Consider the following 23036-nt stretch of genomic DNA (forward strand, 5'->3'; position numbering starts at 1 on the left):
TACCATTCTGATTGGATAGTGCTTTATACCCACAGGTGCAAGGGACTTATAACAAGTGAAAGGTAGTGATGAATGAGACCCTTAGGCACTGTGCTCCACCTGTGTAGCCTACTTGCTGCTCTTGCTCTACCCCATACAGAACTCCTACTGAAAGCAAAGGAAGGTTTTGAGTGTAACACACTAATTCCTCTCCAATTTAGAGAAGGCTCACGTGGCCTGCAGGAAACAATGGGGAAGGGTGTAGCAGCACTGAAGGAAAGAGCTAGAAGGTTACAGGTAAGAAAACCCTTTCACCAATGCTGGAGGCTGGCCACTGGTGGGATAATGCAAATGCCAGAATTTTAGGCAGAAGACAATTGTACTTTTATTTACCACATAGTATAAAGTGGCATAGGTTAAGTGGTGCTGTTACATGGTTTGTATTTTTGTAATCATTCATTGATATCAACTGCAGCAGGTAGTGCCAAAGCCATGAACTGTCTTTTATAATGTCTAGTTAATAGCTGAGCTGAGTTACAAGTTGGTGAAACCTTTTCTTGGCTGCTTAAGGAAAATTTCAGGGATTATTGCTAAGAGTGCTACATTTCTGAAATAAATGGAAATCTGGCTTTAGCATGCAGCAGGTCCTGGAGCGCATAGCCCAATATCACAAGTAGGTTTATATTTAACTTGGCCTCCTCTGTGGCAGATCTAAGCTGCAGCATCCAAACTTCATGGTCCACATTTGACGTTTATCTTTGGCTATCCCGAACATACATATCCTAACCTCTTAAGAAATTAATTTTGCTTAATTTAACTTCCAGCATGAGAGCTACAGATCTTATTGGAAGGGGGAAGTTCATATTTCCTTATAAGATTCAAGTCTGTGGGGGTGTGAGAAATTCTTTGTTCACAGAATATTTTGTTTTTAAGTGACAAATGTTGTCACGTGGATTTTCACAACTAGATTACCTGGTGGTTGGCTGGCAGAACAGTCACCCTGTAGTAATAAATTCCCTGATAGGAAAGCTAATTGAACACAGGCTTCATGGATGCTGCTTCTCGCACCACTCACAACTCCAACAGACTTTGACAGGCCTCAATTTCACTGCATTAAAAATCCCCTCCAAAATACTTAAATCAATTTCTGCAGCCAGTCATGGATCCTGTCATATCTTTTAAAATTCTTATTACCAATATAATTAAAGATTACACAAGGACAATTCCAGCGGGTGTAGTTTGGTCTATTGTGCAGGTGCACAAGTTCTCCTAAGTGGAGGAAGGCAGGAACAGTTCATTGAAAGACGTGATCAGACTGTAATACGACTTCTCATCGTCTGTTAGCCCTGCATTGCCTGGCCTCACGACCACAGCCACGTGCATGTCTGCTTCTTCTGCAGCATTTGCCTCTGTGGAAAGACCAGAGTTTAGGAAACAAGAAGGCTAACGCAGTTAGTTTGGTGCTTCACGTTGGTGGGCAAGTCAACATGTGCCTCCTCCAACCCCTCTGCCTCCCCAGTTTTGGGAGGCATCTTAGAATGCATGAGGGGACTGGAGGTTGAGAATCAAACTGGGTCTCCATACAGCAATGCAATTTTATTTAAGTGTAGCGCTAGCAGGGACCTCAAAGTCAAAATCTAACCCCCTCTGCTGAGGCAGGACCAAGTAAACCTAGACCCTCTCTGATGGAGGTTTTTAGGAACAGGTAGAAGAAACTTGTTCCTAAAAACCGCCAATGGTGGGGCTTCCACAACCTCCCTTGGAAGCCTATCCCAGAGCTTAACTATCCTGCTAGTTAGAAAGTTTTCCTAATATCTCCCCTAAACCTCCCTTGCTGCAGATTAAGCCCATTACTTTTTGTCCTACCTTTGCTGGACAAGGAGAACAATTGATCATAGTCCTCTTTGTAACAGTCCTTAACACATTTGAAGACTTATCAGGTTCCCCCCTCAGTCTACTTTTCTCAAGACTAAATTGTGCCCAGTTTTCTTAACCTTTCCTCATAAGTCAGGTTTTATATACCTTTTATCATTTTTGTTGCTCTTCTCTGACTCTCTCCAATTTGTCCACATCTCTCCTAAAGTGTGGCACCCAGACTTGGAAACATTACTCCATCTGAGACTCCCCAGTGCTGAGTAAAGTGAGACAAATACCTCCCGTGTCTGTCTTGAGGAAACCAGGATTTTCTCTTTTTAATAATTCTCTGTTGCCTTACTGTGAAAAGAGCAGAACACTAGGCTACTGTAGGAGGCCAGGGAACATTATGTCATCAATATATTTGAATGCAGTGGTGTTCTCACATGGGGGGAAGTTTCTAAAGAAAAATGGGCCGAGAACACAGGCCAGTTTGGCCTCAGTCATAGCAGCAGGAAAGTAAATTCCTGCAAGGGGAGCTGGAGAGCATCCTAATCCCAGACTCCTCCATAATATTCTTGCCTGTGACAGTCTGGTAGAAAAATGAGGTGCGGGTTCAGTTTATTGATGACTCAAACATGAATGCCTGGGAAATGGGGAGTGCAAAATCTGACAATTTAGTGTTAGGATTAAGTTTCCCTTTAGGATTTCTGTCTTGTCCTCCACTGCTTGTGTTCCAGTATCAAGTTTCCATTTCTTTATTAAGGATTGTGGATATACTGACAAATAAACTCATTTGTTCCACAATGAATACACTGCTTAGAGGCCTAATCAGGGGCTACCTTTGAAGCATACTAAGGGGTATGTTCTGAACCAAGTTACTTAGGGGGTTATGCTGGTATAACATTAGAAACTATGCTATATTTATGTAAGGAAAAAGGTGAGTGAAAAAAGCTCTCTGGACCTGACTTTCTACTGCAGGGATCGGCAACCTTTGGCACGCAGCCCATCAGGGAAATCCACTGGCGGGCCGGGATGGTTTGTTTACCTGCAGCGTCCGCAGGTTCGGCGGATCGCAGCTGCCACTGGCCGGGGATCGCCGTTCCAGGCCAATGGGGGTTGCAGGAAGCGGTGTGGGCCGAGGGATGTGCTGGCCAGTGGGAGCTGCGATTGGCCGAACCTGCGGACGCTGCAGGTAAACAAACAGTCCCGGTTCACCAGCAGCTTTCCCTGATGGGCTGCGTGCCAAAGGTTGCAGATCCCTATTCTACTGCCTCACGATGGGTGAGGTCACACCCACTTTGCACAGCTGTTAATGATTGCCTACGGTGTAGAGCAGAGAATCAGGTCCTCTGAAGAGGGTGCTTGTAACAGCAGCATAAAATACAGTAACCCTTATTCGTAGTTTTAGGCTGAGCCGGTGCACCTGTAGACACTCGTCAATTGCACACAGACACAGATTTACTACTTTGCACCCAGTTTTAGTGGCCTGTGCTAGGCTCCTGGTGATAGACCGGGTTTGTCTACCTGAACACCTAGGTTGTGGCAAGCTGGGGTGTAAATCTACTCCCTAGTAAGTGTCCATGTGGACTCAGCTGCTGCTCACCAAAAGTTCCCTAGCCTGCTTTGATCTACTCCCTTTGCACTCCAGCTTGCCACAAACCAAATGTTCATGTAGACGAGCCCTAGGTTAAATGCTTGCCCTATTTCCCTTGGCTTGACACCGTCTACACACCAAGTGAGGCTACCTGATGGGATGAAAGTTTAAGAAAGGAGCCGTGCAATGGACGTGCAGACATTCCAACCCTGGCGGTGGCAAGTGCTTAACGCTGTACAGCTAGAGAGCACATTCCACCTCTGCTGCAACGTGGGGAAAAGCAGGAAAGCCAGACCTCCTACCTCGAGTGACATCCGTCAGGAAGAGAACGTTGTTAGTTGAACACCCGATGCTTGATGCAATCCTCCTGTAACTCTCACTCTCTACTTTGTGACCTATTTTGGTATCGAAGTGGCCATCGAAGAGCTGAAAGAGGGAAGAGAGCATGGCTTTTGCAGGAGGATACTAATTCTAGAACCCAGAGAATGAACTACAGAACCCTAATCAGTATCCCCTCTTCCTACCAATGCAGTGAGGGGAATTTAACAAACAAGGCTCTGATCACGGGCCAGCCAGAGAATACACGCCATTTTCAATGATACAACAAACAGAAAGAGCTTCCAGAGCAGGGGGGCCCCATTAGTTGCATAGTTTTCTCAGCGCCTTTCCTTAAAAATGGCTTAAAATATCCATTTACAAGCTGTGGAGATAGGCTTTGCACAGTGCCTAAGGGTTGGCTTGCAGTGAGTGTATCCAGGCTCTTCTGGAGAGATGGCTTAAAAAGAAAGAGAATCCCCCCTAATTAAGAGGGGGGGCAGGGGAAAACGAGATCTTTCTGTTGTGTCGACACTGTCACACTGGAAAGGCTCTTGCCGATATCAGTGCACAATATCAACTGAAAAAGAAAATACGGGAATGCAGTCTCTGAAATTGTAGCAGACATGAAAACTGCAGTTCAAGCCACTTTCTCTTCGCCCATCATACACTTCTAATTTTTACAGCATCAAAGAATATTAATGGCTAGCACATGGCCAGCACGAACCAGTGTATCCTCACCCCAGCTCCGGGAAGGTAGCTACCCTCCCCGTTTTGCAGATGGAGAAGCTGTAAAGAAGGCTATAATCTTATCTACCTCTAGAATATCACCTTCTGTCGAGTATCCAAACAGAAGCTTCTGGGCCTCCACGCTCCCTGAAGAATAGATATACACTTTCATTCCTGCTTCCCTCCACTTCCTAATGGCTGGAACCACGTCCTGGAAGAATCTGCAGTGAAGGATAATTGCAGTATTAACAACTTGCGGACAGCTGCATGAGACAAACTTAGTACTGCCCCATGCAAACTGCTTCGTTTCTATTACTGGATGGATTTTTATTTTTATTTTTTGGTGGTTGTTTTAAAAGCTGCTCAACGCTTCTCCACTGGGGAAGTTATTTCCGTAACAAATAATATACTCTTAACTCTGACTGAGCAATCTATTCTGATTACTGAACAGCAAGTAGCTACAAACATCTGTTTCAGACACTTGGCTGAGGCGTCTCCAGCTCATTACATGTTAAAGGAAAGAGATGTTCTGCACCCACCAGCCTGACGTTTGGAGGGATTAAGGAAGTTAACAGACCTCTCACAGTCTGAAGCCTGATTGTCCCATAAAATAGTTTTTCATTCCCATTCTAGTAGGAGCAACCCCCTCTCATTCCCACCCATTAAAGAGCAGCTTAGTTTCCTGGTTCTGAACACTTTCAGCAGGCAAGGTTGGGGGGCAAAAGTGGAAATGAAATGAGAATGCAGCCCCCTAGGATCTGTTGATGCAGCTCCTATGAAATGTTCAGGGTTAAAGAACAAATCAGGGGAAAAATGCAGATCAGATCTACTCCATTTATGCGGACTTGTTCTTTAGTTTTACAGTAATAATCATGGATCAATTTCATCCCTGGCTTAACTCCACTGAAGACAAAAGTTACATCAGGGATGAAATGACAGAAGATCTATTGATAGTTAAGCACCAAACCCCACCTCCCCCAAAACTCCAGCTTTGCGGACGGTTGAAAAATGCCACAATGGTGTTTCCATCATCAGAGCCACACCAACTGACAGCAACAGGAGAGTGAAGCCCATCTGACTAACCAGTAGGTGACACGGTATCCCCGTATCACACCTTCGTAACGGTGTTTATTCAACATCCGCTCTTATCCAAAGAGCAACACACAGCAGAGCTCCAAGCTTCGTTTTACAATCCGTTCCCTAGTCTGATGATCGGAAGGTGCTTTGTATCAGTTTGGTAAAAGAAAACAGAGAAATCAGTGCAGGTTTTGTTAAAGGGGGTAACTTAACAGTGTTAGTTTTCAGCCTTGTGTGATTTGGATTTTTAGGTTGTTAACGGAACAATGAGTTTTAAGATTGACAGAAAAAAATCACTAATGATGCAGCTAGGACTTTGACAATAGCCTCTTTCTCCACTGCCTTACACCATTATAATTTATAGCAAGGTACAGGTTTGGGCCCCGTTGTGCTGGGTGCTGTACAAACACAGAACAAAAAGATGGTCCCTGCCCCAGAAAGCTTGCAATCGGAGTATAAGACAAGAGATGGATACAACAAACTGACTCGGGGAGCAAAAGGTAACAGACTCTACTGGTCAGCATAAGCAGGGGTCTCGGCCCGGCAGATGCCCAATAACTGCAGAGTTTTTCTTTGTAGGCATGGCAGCAGAAGAGAGTTTGAAGGAGGGTAACGAGGTGGCTTTGCAGATGTGGATGAGGAGCTCGTTCCGTGTGGAAGGTGGCCAGTGAGAGAGCACGAAGTGCTTGTTGGAAAAACGTAAAGTGGATGAAGATGACTGGTGTTACTGGCAGAGTGGGGTCAACACCTTGATAGCGTATGGGAGATGACAGAGGGCAGGGATGGGCCAGGAAGGCCCTTAAAAATGAAGACCGGGTGTGTGTTTGTTTGATGGGGTGAAGGAGACTAACCAGGGGAGGGACACACAGAGCAACATGATTTAGTGGAAGCAACGAGCAAGGAAAGTGATCTGTATAGCTGCATTTGGAGTGGGTTTATACCTGTGCAGTGGGGCTGTAAAATGCCTCCGAGTCAGAATGGCAGCACTTGACAGCCACACAGTACAGGTGCAAACAACTGCCCAGCATGCGAGACAGGGCAATATCAGGCCCAGGAATGGGAGCTGGGTATCTGAAGAAATGGGGGATTTTGAGCTGACGGAAAGGAATACGCTTTCCTTCTGAACATTTGTTTACAGTATATTAACAATAGTGTAACTCCCTCTTCCTCCCCTGTTCTTTGCTACCGTATGCTCAATACGCCACGTGACTTGAGGGTTATACAAAACCTTTGCTGGTTATTGAGAAGACATTTAAGGACAGCAACTTCAACTTTGGTACCAGTTAACCAAAAAAATTCAAACAGAGCAGATCTCTGATAGGAACTTGCCCCCTCTTATGCTTTTGTTTGCCAAGCTTAATTCCTGTGTCTCGGACTGTGATGTGCCAAGTCTGGTTAGAGGAAGAGGGGAAATTCTGGGGAACTGACCCAAGGCCCTAATTGCCAAGAAGAGACCAATTTTAAGATTCAGACAATAAGTCCTCTTCTTTCATATGGCCACTTGAAAAGCACCATTAAAGGTCCATGTCCAAGTTTGTCATCCACTCAATTAGCTTCCGGTGCCATGGAATGAATCAAGCTGTCCCTGTAGAAAAGGCTCTTAGAGGGCAGCGCCTCACTAGATGATTCATAGAATATCAGAGTTGGAAGGGACCTCAGGAGGTATCTAGTCCAACTCCCTGCTCAAAGCAGGACTAATCCCCAGGCAGATTTTTGCCCCAGATCCCTAAATGGCCCCCTCAATGGAACTCACAAACCTGGGTTTAGCAGGCCAATGCTCAAACCACTGAGCTATCCCTCCCTCTATGGTTTGGGTGTTTTCTCCACAATGGTGTATCAGGCTGTCCATTTTCCATTTGTGAAGTAGGTAATTGCATTGCCCGTGTGAGGTTTTGATGTGGTTCGCTGTGACCCGTATCTTATGTGGCATGGTGAACCCAGGTGATTGGTCTGTAGGATCTGTGATCAGGGCTTGTTTCTCTACCCACGCTGCTTTCCCACAGTCTCCGTCGCTTGTCGTTGGGCGACGGTCTCGAGGTTTTGAGAGCTCTGGCTGCTAAGCAGAAGGGATTCCTGGACTTCAGGCAGCATCTTGATCTTCACAGATGGGCAGGTCTGAGTTCATTATCGCACGGTCCTATTCTCCTATTATTGCTGCTTTTCCTTGGAGGGGTGGTGGTAAGTGAGGTGCAAGGACTGGAGCCAGACGGTGGGTGTTTACTTCAGCGCTCCTGTGACAATTCTCGTAAGCATTCAATTGCACATTGACAAGTTTTGTATGTGTGCTGCCTGCCCATACTGGCACTTCACTTCAGCTGCTAACGCAACGGGGGACAAGGTGGCTGTGTGCAAGGTGTGAGTGTCTGCTCCACAATGGCTCCTTTGTGGATTGTTGTTCCTAGCCTTTATCTTGGCAGACAATCAAAAGCCAGTTTTCAGCATGATCCTGAACGAAAGTGTTTATTAGCTGACTGTACCAAAACACAGTCTGGTATGCTGTAGAGTGCATAAACAGCTGAATGGGTTTTTTCCTTTGTTAACCATCCCAACACTTTTACAGACTTGCACTGTCTCTTCCTGCTTCCCATCCTCCTTTTTACTACAATACTTTTCCTTTGTCTTCTAGATTCCTATTTCCCTTCTCTCTTCTCTATGCAAGGAACACCCAAAACACCTGGAGGCTGGTCATTCTCACTCAGCCATGGAATTGAAACACTAAGCGTAGTCAAATATCTATACTGGACTTCAACTGAGAGGCTATCTTGACTCTCCACAGAACGTCACAAGTATTTTAGCAACCTATTTGCTGGAAAAAACAACAGGTATCAGTGGAGATGGAGAGCTCAACTTGCCATTCCACTCTCAGCAACTGTGAGATGCCTAGATGAATATCCAAGAGCGAGAGGAATGAAAGTACCTGTCCCAAAGACCGATGGGAGTTAATCTCACTTTTCGTGCTTTCCCCCAACTCCTCCTCAGTTTCTTGTTTAGGTTTGTCTATCCACCTTGTCCCAAAATGAATTGTAACTGTTGGATAAATGGTTTGAAATAAGGAGGGCTGTTCTCTAAAGTGTGAGAATTACAAACTTGTGCTTTCAATTTCCCTTGCTAAATGAATGAGTCAGTTTTACCAGCTGAATAATAGGATATTATATATATATATATATATATATATATATATATTGCAAACATAACAAGACAGCCCTCTTAATCACATGAGCAGAACTGCTTGCTCCAGTTTCCTCACGATGTGTAGTCTCACAAAGTTTCTATTGCTCAGGTTCTGTATTTCCCATAGAGCCTGTGAGTTAGTGTTTGCCATCTTGCCTTGGTATCAGTTTACTGGTGACAATAACAGCAAAGAGCTCAAATGTGCAAGCACATACCTGCTGAACATAGTGATCATTTTATACGGGGGGGGGGAAACACACTCCCTGGCCCCTCAAGTTTTCCCATTACTCATTGGGACGACTACTGTAAACTAAGCTGAATCCCAGGGTCTTACAATTTCCCAAAGTCATTTTACAATATTGCTCCCTAGATCCCACGAGTAAAATCAACCACAAATCATGGATTAGTTTTGCACTGTGCATTCGAGGTGAAAGGTGAGACTGGCTGAACTTGGTTCCATGATAGTGCTTAGGCTCAAGTCCCCATAGTAATCCATGCTCACTGCTCAGCTAAGAAGTAATCGGATTACATTTTTATACAGCACTACACTGCTACGACCAGTCACCTTCCAGCCCTTATGTAACTACTTGGCTCCAACGTACGCCCAAGAAACTTAGCTCAGCAAAATATAAAAGATCTACTTCAAGGAAACTTTCAGGACCAGGAGTTACTTACTCTCCCTTCATGCGTCCAGTTGCATAGGCTGCCCTCCACATGTGACCCTGCAGCTGTTTCAATGCTGTGGTCTTTCTGTCCAGGGACATCTGCCAGTGCACATTGTCTACTACAGCCTGGATGACCTGTTCCACTTCATCTTCTCCATTTCCAGTTTCTAAAGGAATAGGCACAACGCCATCCAAGTTGGAATCCTCTTCAACCTTGAAATTATGAACAAAAAAGGTGACCCAAGATTCCTAAATGGGGCCCCGATTCAGGAAAGCAGTTGATCGTAAGTCAATCCCTATTCAGGACAGCACTTGAACACGTCCTTAATTTTACACACGTGAAGTCAACTGGGCTTGCACAGGTGCTTAATAGCTTTCCTGAATAGGGAATTTTACCGGAATTGGGGTCTAGAAGCATGCACTTTAATTGTAAATTGCACTAGCCTAATTTGAACACTGGTTACCCTACTACGTAAGGTTGGACATAAGTTAAGTTCAAACACTTAAATTTAATCTTACATTCTTCATTTTTTAAAATGTGAAATAAAGGCCCCAAGTATTTATAACTGCCCCAAAACCATTTTGGACGTTAGTTAAACATCTTGGTCTTGCATTTAAATATGGAGCCTTTTTCCATATATAAGATACTGTCCCAGCTGGACAAATTTCAATGTACACCAACAAAGAGCTAGAATAAAATGGCTTCACCTAAATCCTACATTAACCAGCTATGGAAAGTCAGATTTCCTGAATCAATTAAAAACATGGGTTCTCAAAAAAAGAACAATACTTACCATTTGAACAGCACATTAAATGCTTTCAACACTGCTTTAATCCTAAATATAAATTAGTATTACCACAATGATTTGCGGGAAATATATAGTCCTCTCCAAGATTAATTTAATAAAATAAAGGAATGCATAAAATGTGGCATAAAGACAGTGTATATTTAAATAGAAGTTTCATAGATAAAGCCTCAAATTAGATTTTAAAATAGTTAGAGGGTAGTGGGGAATACATTCAGATTCTACATTTAACCACTACCATTTAAAAAAAAAAATAAACTAAAAAGTTACTGTTATGTTGGCCCTGGACAAACAGATGTTAATATCATTCTATTTATGTGCTCCCTGTATCCTATTTGAGAAAGAAGTCTTGTCTAGTGGTCAAAGCACAGGACCAGGAGCCAGGAACTCCTGGGGTCAGATCTCAGCTCTGTTACTGAATTCCTCTGTGAGCTTAGATATAGAGGTAGGTTTTCTGACTCTATCATCATAACCAGCTGCAAATGGAAGGTTGCAGGATTGAGCCCTAAGTGCTGAGCACTGTGGTCGCCATTCAGCAAAGCACTTAAACACATGCTTAACTTTTTTAGCACACGAGAAGTCCCATCATGGGACTACTCCTGTACTTAAATTTTACTGGATCAGAGCCAGCGTGCCCAGCACCCTTCAAAATAAGTCCTTAAATTTATCTGCTTAGATCAGCTGCTAAATATACAGCCAGATCTCCACAAAGAGCTTTCAGAAAGAACGTTCTCAGCGAGAACAGATTCACAGCACCCAGCCTCTGATTAGAATTGTGCTGGCCTTCCTGTTCTGCTCCAGTACAGCTGAATTGCAGAGGTGAAGACTGCATCTCCACCAGTGAACTGTTGTGACAGAGATCAGCTAACAGCCCTTGAATTTAAACATCTGGGAGCCTGAGGCTGGTGGTTCTACCTAGGTAGGTTTTTATACTGTACCCATCACAGTACTATGTGAGCTCCCCTGACTCTCAGTGGATGACTCTAGGCTCTGGACCTTACTCCTGTGTTGGCCCAACAGAGCCAGTGTGGCATTTTAAGGAATGGGGATGGAAAAATGTGTGTTTAGTTTGTGTTCACATTACTGTACCCTGGAAGTGGGGATTTGAATCTATTTATGGCTGGCATCGGTCAGCAGATGTGTACTTCAGGTAAATACATCCATGGAATGTCTGAGGGACAGACACACTCTGTAAGTTCAAAAACAAATAAGCTCAAAAAGAAGGAAAGTGCTCCTCAAAGTCAAGTGATAACTCTTCCTCCTACTTCACAAATATACGATGCGATTAGTAAAAACAGCCACAGCTCTATGAGTGACCTGAAGTCCTTGACAGGCAGTAAACCCTTGCAAGACATAACATGGTTCCAATCACTCACCTGTTTCCTCAAAAGGCTGATGTCCTGCTGGCACTCCTCCTCTTCCCAGTGCGCACGTAGGTACTCTTTAACATTATCTTTGATGTACGGAAATAGTGTGTCCTGGTAACAAAACCACACAGGACTCATTTAAACTTGCGCTCTTACAGTCAGGTAAGTTTCCCTTACAGGGATACTGCACATCTGATTTAAAAAATTAGACACTTTGTGTACCGTAGGCATTATTGACCAGTTAAAACTCTCTGAAATGGATAGAAATGCTCAGTAACTATTGTTAACGATGACTAAAACAAACCCCAACCCTGATGGCACAGAGGAACCCAACAGAACCACAAAGTGCTGTGTGGTTCAAGGTGATCAGAGTAAGTGCTTAGAAGTAGATAGGTCACTGAAAACCAAGTGAAAGTATTATGTACATGGATAGTCTCGTATTAGTAACAATGAAAAGACTTAAAGAGAAGTTGGTCCAATTTCTGATAGAGCTGCTTTCCAACAATATGTCCTAAAATTAAAAAAAAAAAGTGTAAAAAAGCATAATGTTTTTTCTGATCTCTTGCTGATGTTTAGAAGGATCTTTTCACCATGGGGTAGCTGACTGTACAAGGGAATAGAGAATCAAGCTGTTCTGTCAAATGCACAAAGGAAGTGAACTGAAAAGATGCATAACTCTTTTTTTCCTCGCTGATCTTTTTCTCTTGTAGCGATCTCAGGTGTTACATATAGCACTAGTACTAATGGGTACAAATCTTTCTGGCAGAAAGGTGATTTTTTTTTTTTTTTTTTCAAATTGATGGTGCCCCCTTAAGCAAGCTAGTGAATATAGATTTACCAAACAGGTGCTTATGTAGCCGCAATCACTTAATATTGCAGAGGGACCAGTTAAAGTACAGCTATGCTAATAATGGCCAAGCTATTCTGAAAATGAAAAGAGGTGTCCTATTTGACATCTTAGTGCATGTCCAGAGAAGATCTTTCAAATAACACGACATGACTTTCAATTCCTAAGCACAGGAGTTCAAGGCTGACTGCTCGTACGCTCAGAACGAACAAGTTATAAGAATTTATTTTTCTATTTTAAAGGGGGCCCTTGTTCTTAGGTCATTCTAGAAATGAAATTTGACTTGTGATTTGAGCTAGAGCATTATACGTATTTTTAAACTGGTCTTTTAAGGAAGTCTTACGTCACCCTATATTTAGGCTTTCAATTGAGCTCTACTGGACAGTATTTCGAATTCTAAGTGAAATAAAGCAAGCTTAGAAAAAATGTGAGAGGAGAACTGTAGCCATGATATGGGATCTTAAGGGTGAACAGAAACACAAGTGAGCCTTCTCATCACTAATCATGTGTATTACAGTAGCACCAACAGACCCCAGTCAGGACTATGGGGATGAGGAGAGAATGTCCTTGGATGGAGCTGGGAAGTTTATCCCTGTTAATGTTTGTAACAGGAAAGTGAAATAACGTAAAGTTTTAAAGAAAAGACCTTGCTGACTGCCCCCATTCTTCTTTCTGTGTCATTCTACCAATGACACATCAAATAAACCATTAAGACTATTATTTGTATTGCCGTAGCGTAACATCTAGAGGTTTCATTCCCATTGTGCTCGGCACTGCACAACCATACAACAAAAACAGTGCCCGCCCTGTCAGATTATAATCTAAACACACAATCTCTAACAGCTGGACAAGTACTGTACTTTGTTCTGGTGAAAGTGACATCTCAGTTATGTGAGGTTTGTGTCAAACAAAAAACCTGCGGCTCTGAGACACCCGGGTACCATGATGGATTAAAGAATTTTGGGACTCTGCGCAGTGCACTATAGCATTTGGGGCCCCTCCCCCACTTTCCCTGCTCCCGGTGGAGGGGTGGTTGCATCCCTGGGTTTGGAGTGTGAGTCCGCTCTGCACTCACCCTGCGGCGGCTCCTGTCCTGTGGGGCTGGCCCAGCTCTCTGCTCCAGCCTTTTGGCTCTCACCACAGCCCACGGGGGACCCTCCACCCTTCCCAGGAGGGTTTGGGTGTGTGTATGGCTTCCTCCCCCCACACCCAGTGGTCAGGGGCCCTGTATAAGTGCACTGATTGGGTTACAACCAAGGCACAATGTGTGTTTCCATATAGTCTGCCAAGACCTTATAGCAGGAGTCAGCAACCTTTCAGAAGTGGTGTGCCGAGTCTTCATTTATTCACTCTAATTTAAGGTTTTAATGTTTTTAGAAGGTCTCTAGTTATATATTATAGACTTATAGAAAAACTATTGTTGTATGTAAAGTAAATAAGGTTTTAAAAATGTTTAAGAAGCTTCATTTAAAACTAAATTAAAATGCAGAGCCTCCCCCCCCCGGGACCGGTGGCCAGGACCCGGGCAGTGTGAGTGCCACTGAAAATCAGCTCGCATGCCGCCTTCGGCACGCGTGCCATAGGTTGCCTACCCCTGCCTTATAGCATCTCCAGAGAACCAGCACGGTCCTGACAAACCAGGACCTCTGGCAAATTTGCACAGGGATGGGAGGAGAGAAACATACTGGACACAACATCACACAGTTAGCGCTTCAACCTTATTCCTGTGTTAATGTCCATTTAATGAACAGAAGAGCCAAATACAATAGAAAAGCACACTAGCTGAATAAACTGCTGATACGATGATCAGCAGTGAAGTTGTTAAAGGTGACATGCAGAAAAATATATTTAAAGTTAGGTTTTGCCCCTTTTTCCTTCCTCATGACGAGCGCCTGAAAGTGGGTTTTTCTGCTGGTTTTTACCTTGGAAAAGTCAGGAATGTCAAGGCTAGTCTGGTCTGCCCTGATTTTGCTAGAAGACCTCAGGGTGATGACTGAGGAGAGATAAGTATGCCAGGGATGTTTGTTGTGAATGGGGAGGGTGTTTGTATCTTTAAAGTAACTCTCTCTCTAAAGTGCTTTGTAGTCATTGGAATTATAACGGCACTGAAGAGTTTTAAACGGGGTGACTAAAGAACAACTTCCCATCTCCACTGCTCTGCTTTCAGGCTCAAGTTATGTCCGTAATTCTCCAATCACTATTGAGAGTCTTTTGTGGTTGTACAGAAATACTATTTAAAAAGTTTATTTTTTAACTAAACGTTTCAGGTCTTTATGTATCAAAGCAGAAAAAGAGGGCCCAAGCCCATTATTTTTCCTCCTTTTCATGTCCCCTTCAATGTTGTTCAAACAATTAACACTAGTCGTCAGTGTTGACGTAATTTCTTGCTGCAACTGTTTCAGTCAGACAGTATCTAGACCCGTGGTTCTCAACCAGGGGTCATGTACCCTTGGGGGTACTCTGAGGTCTTCCAGGGGGTACATAAACTCATCTAGATATTTGCCTAGTTTTACAACAGGCTACATAAAAAGCAATAGCGAAGTCAGTACAAATTAAAATTTCATACAGACAATGACATGTTTATACTGCTCTGTATACTATACACTGAAATGTAAGTACAATATTTTTTTTATATTCCAATTGATTTATAATTACATGGTAAAATAGACAGTACGCAATTTTTCAGCAATAGCATGCTGTGACACATCTGTATTTTTATGTCAATTTTGTAAGTTTTTAAGTGAGCTGAAACTTGGGGTACACAAGACAAATCAGACTCTTGAAAGGGGTACAAGAGTTTGGAAAGGTTGATAACCACTGATCTATACTACATTGGATCGGATTATACTCTGAAGATTCTCTTTACAGCCAGGTGAGTAAGAAGCTTTTCATGTTTTAATTAAGAACAAAACAAAAAAACTATCAATTAAAAAAAGTTTGTCTGATTTGTTTTATCTACAATTGTTATAAGATTACTACAACTAAAAAGAGTAAAGAAAATAACTTCAGTTTGATTACTCTGTGCCCTTGAAAGTACTTTGTAATGGACAAAACTTTCGTCTAGTCAATTTCCCCTGTTGTATTGTGTTTTTTTTTTTTTTTTTTTTTCCCCCATGCAGCAAGGGGGAGAGAAATATTATAAACTAGAAAAATTTGCAAGGGAATCTGGTGAGGAGTAATATCTGAAACTACTTATCTCATTTTTAGAAAGTGACTAGATTTCAAATTGATGTCCACTTAAATTCAACAGGGAAAACAGGATAAAAAGTATCCATTGTGACAAAAATGCAGCTGGCTTGATGTATTTATGCATCCCCCATGACAACATTTGTATGATGCAAAATCTCAACTGTCATTTTAAAAAACAAGTGTCTAGCCCTTGTGATTGCAAAGAGAGGTTTTCAAATATAAACCGAAATTGACCACTGCAGCTTTGTCTTCCTGATTCTGCAGCCTGCCTGAAACAATGATAGATATGATCTCCCACACCCCATTTATCTAATTGGGGTGCTACCTTAAGCCCAGTGACAACATGTGAATGCTAGCATTGATTAATTCATTGCTGATCAATCTAGGGGATGGGAGGATGCTCAAGGGAACTAGGGTTAGTTGTTGCAGCGAAGGGAATATAAAGAGAGAGTGAGAGAACAGACTTGGAGGGTAGAGAAAAAGAACTCAAAACTAGCAGTGATCCTAAAATTGAGACTATCTTCCTATTGAATGGCGGATATTGAATGGGACAACAAAAGTAGAAACAAAATACTAAAATTGGAGGCTTAGTTATTATATAAAGAGCAAATTCTACCCTTGATCTTTATGCAAACCTCCCATAACATCAATGAAAGTTCTGCTGTGGGTGGAGGATAGTGCATAACCCCAAATTCATACCATGCCCCATGAACCAGAATTTAAAATTTGAAGTCTGCCCTATGCAGAGGATGAGTCTGACAACCCTGCCCTAGGATATGCAAAAATCCTAAATCCCTAAAGCATGCTGAAATGCTCAGCTCCTTACTAATGGGATTCTAATATGGGAGATTATTAGAAAACTCTCTGTAGATTAATAGAGTTCGGTGAATTAAGTGATGGAAGTGGAACCAGATTAATTATATCATCTGCCGAAATTACAGCACAACAGGAATCTGAATATTCTCTAAGAAGATTGCAAATAAACAATTGGGACGTCTGTGATGAGACATATCTAAGGAGTAAGCCATTTATACTCTATAATAAAATCCTCTTTGGAGAATCCAATTGAGACCAGAAAAAAATCTTCTTGTAGCTGTTTATAGTGGCCAGCTATGAATTAATCAGTGAAGTGGAAGGGAATGGAATTGAGTGAGTAGTGGCAACCATTCTTAAAGTTGCAAAAAGATGCAGCTTAGAAGCTTCTTTGAGGAAAATGAGCAGTGTGTGCCATATTGCAATAATTAACATAATAAAGCTATTAAAGGAAGCTTTATTAGAGCCAAAGTGTACTTCATGTGGCAGATTTATTCGATTTTAAAAATACAAGCAGTAGCCAAGCAAATAAACCATTTAAAAGTAGTACTGGCAAATTTGATAAGCTAAGGCCAAAGATACGATACATGCATTTGGAAAATTGCAGAACTAGAAGAATGAGTGGCAGGATGAGGAAGAAATGGGTTTACGCTTCTTGAGAGTGATCCTACTATATCATTTCTTGAATCTAGAAGGCAGCAACTTTGTTGGGGGCAATTCTTGTTTCATTCAATGAAAATTACCTTTCAGGAAGCAATCTCTGTTAAAGATTCCACTATTCTATTCTTCAGGAAATCAGTATGATTACCTTCACCCTGCCGGTGCAACAGATCGCAGCTGGGTTTGTAACCCGTAAGTAACCTGGTTAACTGTAGATACAGATTGTGTCCACACTTAATGTAGTACGTACTATAGCCTTGTCTACACTCGAAAGGGTTTGCCGGTATAACTATACAGGCAAACCTTCCTAATAGAGACGCAGCGTATACGGGCAAAAGAGAACTATGTCAGTATCTACACAACAGCCTTGCTCCCGCACATGTAAGCGCCCTACTACACTAACATCATAACTCCACCTCCACGAGAGGCGTAGGGCTTAAGTCGGTGTAGTTGGGGCGACACAGTGTCTGTGTAGAGCACGGCAGCTGAGTGGACTCTGGGCACAGATCTCCCCACCGGAGGTGAGAAGCCCTGGTGAGGATGCACACCACTGACAGAAGGAGGGTAGTGTGGACATCTGTAATTACTGAGGGGGCTGTAAGTGGACCTAACATAATGACTTAAGTCTATAGTGTAGACATGCCCCGAGTCTGCACTGGAGCTTTTGCCGGCACAGTTATGTCAGTTAAGTGTGATTTCCCCCCCCCCCCCCTCCCCCCTTCCAAACAGACATAGCTGCATAGGCAAAACTTTTAAGTGTGGACCAGGCTCAAGTAACAGTAATACCCTTGCTGAGGTATTCTGGGATAGTGCTCTGATTTTTCCAAAAATGCACTGATACAAACACAATTAGGTGTGGACCAGGGGTGCTGAAACACTTTTTATAGTGGTGGTGCTGAGGGCCGTTGAGCCAAACTGTGAACCCTGTATATAATGGAATCCACTTCAAGCCAGGGGCTGCTTCCGCACCCCCAGTTCCAGCACCTATGGTGTGGATGCACTAAAATGGTTGTGTTAAGAAAAAAGCTGTTGTGTGAACACAACTCAACAGCATTTGTGGTTTGTAACCAGGTCAGATGAGTGTCAAATCAGTTACAAAACAAACATGGCTGTATTTGTAGTGTCAGTGGGCCCTAAAGTAACGCCTCTTGTTCAGCATTTGTGAGACATACAACACCGAGGGACAAATTTTGTACTCCTTTCCAAGCAAAACTGGCACTGAGCTCAATAGTAATGCCTATCATAAGGGCTCAGGCCTACAATTCTTCAGCAATGTAAGTGCCCATGCAGACTACAGCTGTATTTCTATAACCAATTTGTGACACTTATCTGACCTGTCTATAAAAACCAAGTGGCAGCCAGAGAGCACAACCCATTGACCAAATGTGCGTCTCCACACCCACTACATGGCCCAACTATGTTTGCATTGGTGCATTCTTGGAAAATTTGGGCAGCTATCCCATTTGCAGGGAATAATATTTCCACAGGATGTTCACGAAGACTCTGCATTGCGTGATGTGCTGCTGGAGGAGGAAGGCCCAGAGAGCTGGAGGACGAAGGCCCAAACAAACAAGTTACATACGCCAGGTTAGGAGTTGCTGACTGGTGAGAGGAGCTGAAAAGAGTAAAGTCTGGGTAACTTCTGTGCAGCTCGAATTGTAACAAAATACAGCCAATCTTGGCGGGAAATAGCTGGGTGCAATATGGGACCTACTGAAGAGATACTAAAAAATAACAGAAATCAAGTGAAAGACAGAATAAAATAAGTTGTTTAAAATATTTGGAAACTTTCCAGCATGCTGAGTTTTCATTGAAAACTATAGAAAAACTGGTCCCACTGTATATTAAGGTTGGATTCATAAATGGTTAATTAATGAGCCAGTAGAGGTTACAGGCATGTCAGGAGACTTGAGTCGCATATATTATTGATGGTAACTAACACATCACCAAAATACATTCTAGATGGTTATAACTTAAGCAACCTACTCACCTGTTACTCTTATAATTTCTAACAATTGATTAACATGTTAAGAAGTGACTAAGATATTTGAATAGTTAAGCTATTTATATTAGAGTGTGACCGTAAATCTGTTAGGTGAAGGTAGATAACCAAAACAGTATCCAAAATCTTTGAATCTGCAATTATTTTCCACAGGCCCTATTCATGAGTGGTCTTAAAATAACAAAGTTTGAACAAAAGAGAGAGGGCTTTTTTTCAATTATCGTGTGGACGCTTGTCTGGTAAAAAGTGAAAAGAGACCACTAACTCAGTTCATATAAGTCAGCTTAAAAGTCATTTTCAGGTTCCTGCTGCTAGCCTGGATGGGATTTAAAACTGGCAAACTAAACATGGGAGATCTCATATTCTATTACGGGGAGGGATAGCTCAGTGGTTTGAGCATTAGCCTCCTAAACTCAGGGTTGTGAGTTCAATCCTTGAGGAAACTGGGGTTTAAAAAAACAAAAATAAAAACAAACCCTCTCTGGGGACTGGCCCTGCTTTGAGCAGGGGGTTGGACTAGATGATCTCCTGAGGTCCCTTCCAACCTTGATATTCTATTATTTGGTTTTAGGGCCTAATCAACATTTACCAAATTTTTGAAAGCTGAGCCCCCTTAGGGAAAAGAAGTAATTTGGGCCCTCCATGTGTTTGTTAAATGCATATGCATCTTAATTTATATATCAGCTCCCTATGCCACTGCATAATTATACTGTTGGCATTTGAATTGGCACTTACTGAAATGAATGGGGAGTTCACACCTCAGCTATTGGCTCTCTACAAATTCACATGGACATCACATTCGGAGAGCATCTGAGGGTTTTTTTTTTTTTTTTTTTAAATGAAAGCTGAAACTTGAGAACTACTTGAAGGTCCATCCACTCCCCTGTGGTTAGTCTTTTGCACCTTCTTCTGAGGAAGGGCATGGCCCACTGGTCTATGCAATTCAAACCCTCTCCTACACCACCACTCGCAGAGAGAAACAAACCAACCAACCAACCGTCAACATGCTCAGAAATACATTTTTAAATGTTTCTCTTGGAATACTCTTGCCCTGATGAAGAGAAAACATAATGTGGTTAAAATAGCTTTTGAAAACTATACCAGCAAAACCATCCTTGTGCAGATGCAGTTATGACAGCCAAAAAGGCCTTTTGCCAGTGTAACTACATCTCCAGTAGTAGGGTTTACTTTTGACAGCATACGTGTGTTGTAAGGAACACCTACACCCATTACCACAACCAACGTAACTATGTCAGCAAAATTTGTAAGTATAGACAAGGCCTAATAAAGACTAAGCTGCTACCTAAAGTCCACACAAGCACGATTTAGAAAGTTAGTTTCCTTTTAAAGACCCAAAGTTTTGACCTTGTATATCAACGATCTACCAAAATCATAATTACAGAGAAGAAAAATGTTGTATATGGTAAAAACAAAGATACCAACATATAAACCTATATTATCTTAGAAGAGTGACCTACATGAAAGCCAGTGGGTGAAAGGTGGTGATGGGATAATCAGTCAGAAGACTGGTGAAACTTGATTTTGTTTTCTTTAAAAAATGAGTATTTTATGTTATGATTGATAATGAAGGGCCAGCTTTACAAACACCAGAGACAAGCACCCCTGGGACAAAAAAAGGAACCACTCAATATTTTGATTGACTGAAACCAGCATACAGGTATATTAAAAACCCCTCTAATAAGCAAGGGCTGCCCTTCTTTTGCTGAATAAGAAGGTGGATTTTTAACTTGTCTGAAGTTGTTTTGCATTTACAATGCTGTACATTTTATTTAGCTGTTTTGGAACAGTAATGAAAAACTAAACTGCTTTTTTTGCAACTGCTTTGGAGGACAGGGTCATAATTCAAAATGATCTGGACAAATTGGAGAAATGGTCTGAGTTAAACAGGATGAAGTTTAACAAAGACAAATGCAAAGTGCTCCACTTAGGAAGAAAAAATCAGTTTCACACATACAGAATGGGAAGAGACTGTCTAGGAAGGAGTACGGCAGAAAGGGATCTAGGGGTTATAGTGGACCACAAGCTAAACATGAGTCAACAGTGTGATGCTGTTGCAAAAAAAGCAAACATGATTCTGGGATGTATTAACAGGTGTGTTGTGAGCAAGACACGAGAAGTCATTCTTCTGCTCTACTCTGCTCTGGTTAGGCCTCAGCTGGAGTATTGTGTCCAGTTCTGGGCACCGCATTTCAAGAAAGATGTGGAGAAATTGGAAAGGGTCCAGAGAAGAGCAACAAGAATGATTAAAGGTCTTGAGAACATGACCTATGAAGCAAGGCTGAAAGAATTGGGTTTGTTTAGTTTGGAAAAGAGAAGACTGAGAGGGGACATGATAGCAGTTTTCAGGTATCTAAAAGGGTGTCATAAGGAGGAGGGAGAAAACTTGTTCACCTTAGCCTCTGAGGATAGAACAAGAAGCAATGGGCTTAAACTGCAGCAAGGAAGGTCTAGGTTGGACATTAGGAAAAAGTTCCTAACTGTCAGGGTGGTTAAACACTGGAATAAATTGCCTAGGGAGGTTGTGGAATCTCCATCTCTGGAGATATTTAAGAGTAGGTTAGATAAATGTCTATCAGGGATGGTCTAGACAGTATTTGGTCCTGCCATGCGGGCAGGGGACTGGACTCGATGACCTCTCGAGGTCCCTTCCAGTCCTAGAATCTATGAATCTAAACTGTTGTGCCTTCATGTCATTCATAAGGTCCTGATTTGCTGGCAAGTTAAGCGCTAGAATCAGAATTCTGATCACCGTATTGTCAATGCATGCCAGTAGCAGTCAAAATAACAAGGAAAAAAACTTGGCTTGTATATTCAGTAGGGTTGTTTCATTTTTAATTAATTTCTTTTGCAGACATCTATGTTCTGAGCACTAGCCTGATAGAGTTTGACAGAGCAGCATGCATAATAACCTTTGAACTAGAACTGTGATCCAAAGTGACAAGGTTCTTAAAGTGACCTATGGTTAATGCTATATCCAAAAATTTATATTAAAAACTCAATCAAATAAACTAAAGTACATGTCCACCAGCTGCGTAGGAATTCCATACTAGTCACCCCAAACCACTAACCTATTTTCAATTCACTCTTCTTGTTCTGTGCGCTAAGCCACAGTAGAGCTTAGCACACAAAACCGGGCCTGAGGCATGTACAGATGACCTGGTTTCTTGAATACTTGATGTGGCAGGCTAGCACTCTAGTAAAAGTAATCTACTCCCATTTGACAAATTGCATTTATGTAGCAGGGTGCAGAACCGTGGCTGGATGGTAAAAGTCTATTCAGATGTTATTCCTAACACGTAGGTGTTGTGTGAGAAGCAAGGGCTGGACTAGATTTAGTGGTCTCTCTAAATGTGTCTATATTTACATTTAAGGGGGGTAGATGTGGCAGTGCTATAGGATTGTTGCAGTGCAACGTTTAGGGGAGTTGCAAAACAAGTGAACACTTTAGACAGACCCCGCACGTGCTACCGCTCCGCGAGCCAGCCTGAAGCCCATCGCCTCCCCCACGACGCAGACCCCACCTCTCTGAGTCCAGCAGCCAGCACCGCCCTGTGAAAACCCGCCCGGCCTCCGGGCTAGTCTGCCCGCGGTCTCTGCTGCCTGCAGCCCGGGCGCCTCGCCGAGCTGCCTGCCCTCCCCGCGCCGCGAGCGCTCACCTTGACATAGGCAATCGGCGTGGTGGTGCCTTCGATATCCAGCAGGATCACAGCGACTTCTGCAGGCACCGCGAACACCACCATTGCCGCGCGCGGGCCAGGTCCCTGCCAGCGCCGCGCGCCCCCGGCCGGACACCCTACGGCACGGCTCTGCAGGCGGGGAGGGGAGGGGAGAGAGCGCGCGCCGCGAGCGGAACCCGCGCGCAGCCCGGGCAGCTGAGCGGGGAAGCGCAGCACGTGGGGGGAAGGGGGCGCTGCTGCGCCAATCCAGGGGCTGACTGCCGTCTG

At 43.0% G+C, this 23036-nt stretch overlaps 1 protein-coding gene across 1 annotated transcript; it reads right to left on the bottom strand.

Annotated features, from left to right (window-relative positions):
• Positions 1-339: 339 nt before the first annotated feature.
• Positions 340-22909, bottom strand: ENOPH1 (enolase-phosphatase 1). The gene is made up of 6 exons (XM_024212566.3): positions 22749-22909; positions 11570-11671; positions 9398-9600; positions 4563-4695; positions 3733-3856; positions 340-1388 (listed from the first exon to the last, which is right to left on the bottom strand). The coding sequence occupies exons 1-6, from the start codon at positions 22830-22832 to the stop codon at positions 1249-1251; spliced, it is 786 nt and encodes a 261-aa protein (XP_024068334.1). The 5' UTR covers positions 22833-22909; the 3' UTR covers positions 340-1248.
• Between the last annotated feature and the right edge of the window lie 127 nt (positions 22910-23036).

Source organism: Terrapene carolina, unplaced genomic scaffold (genome assembly GCF_002925995.2).
Source record: "Terrapene carolina triunguis isolate 2854851 unplaced genomic scaffold, T_m_triunguis-2.0 Scaffold136, whole genome shotgun sequence".
Classification (NCBI taxonomy): Eukaryota; Metazoa; Chordata; order Testudines; family Emydidae; genus Terrapene; species Terrapene triunguis.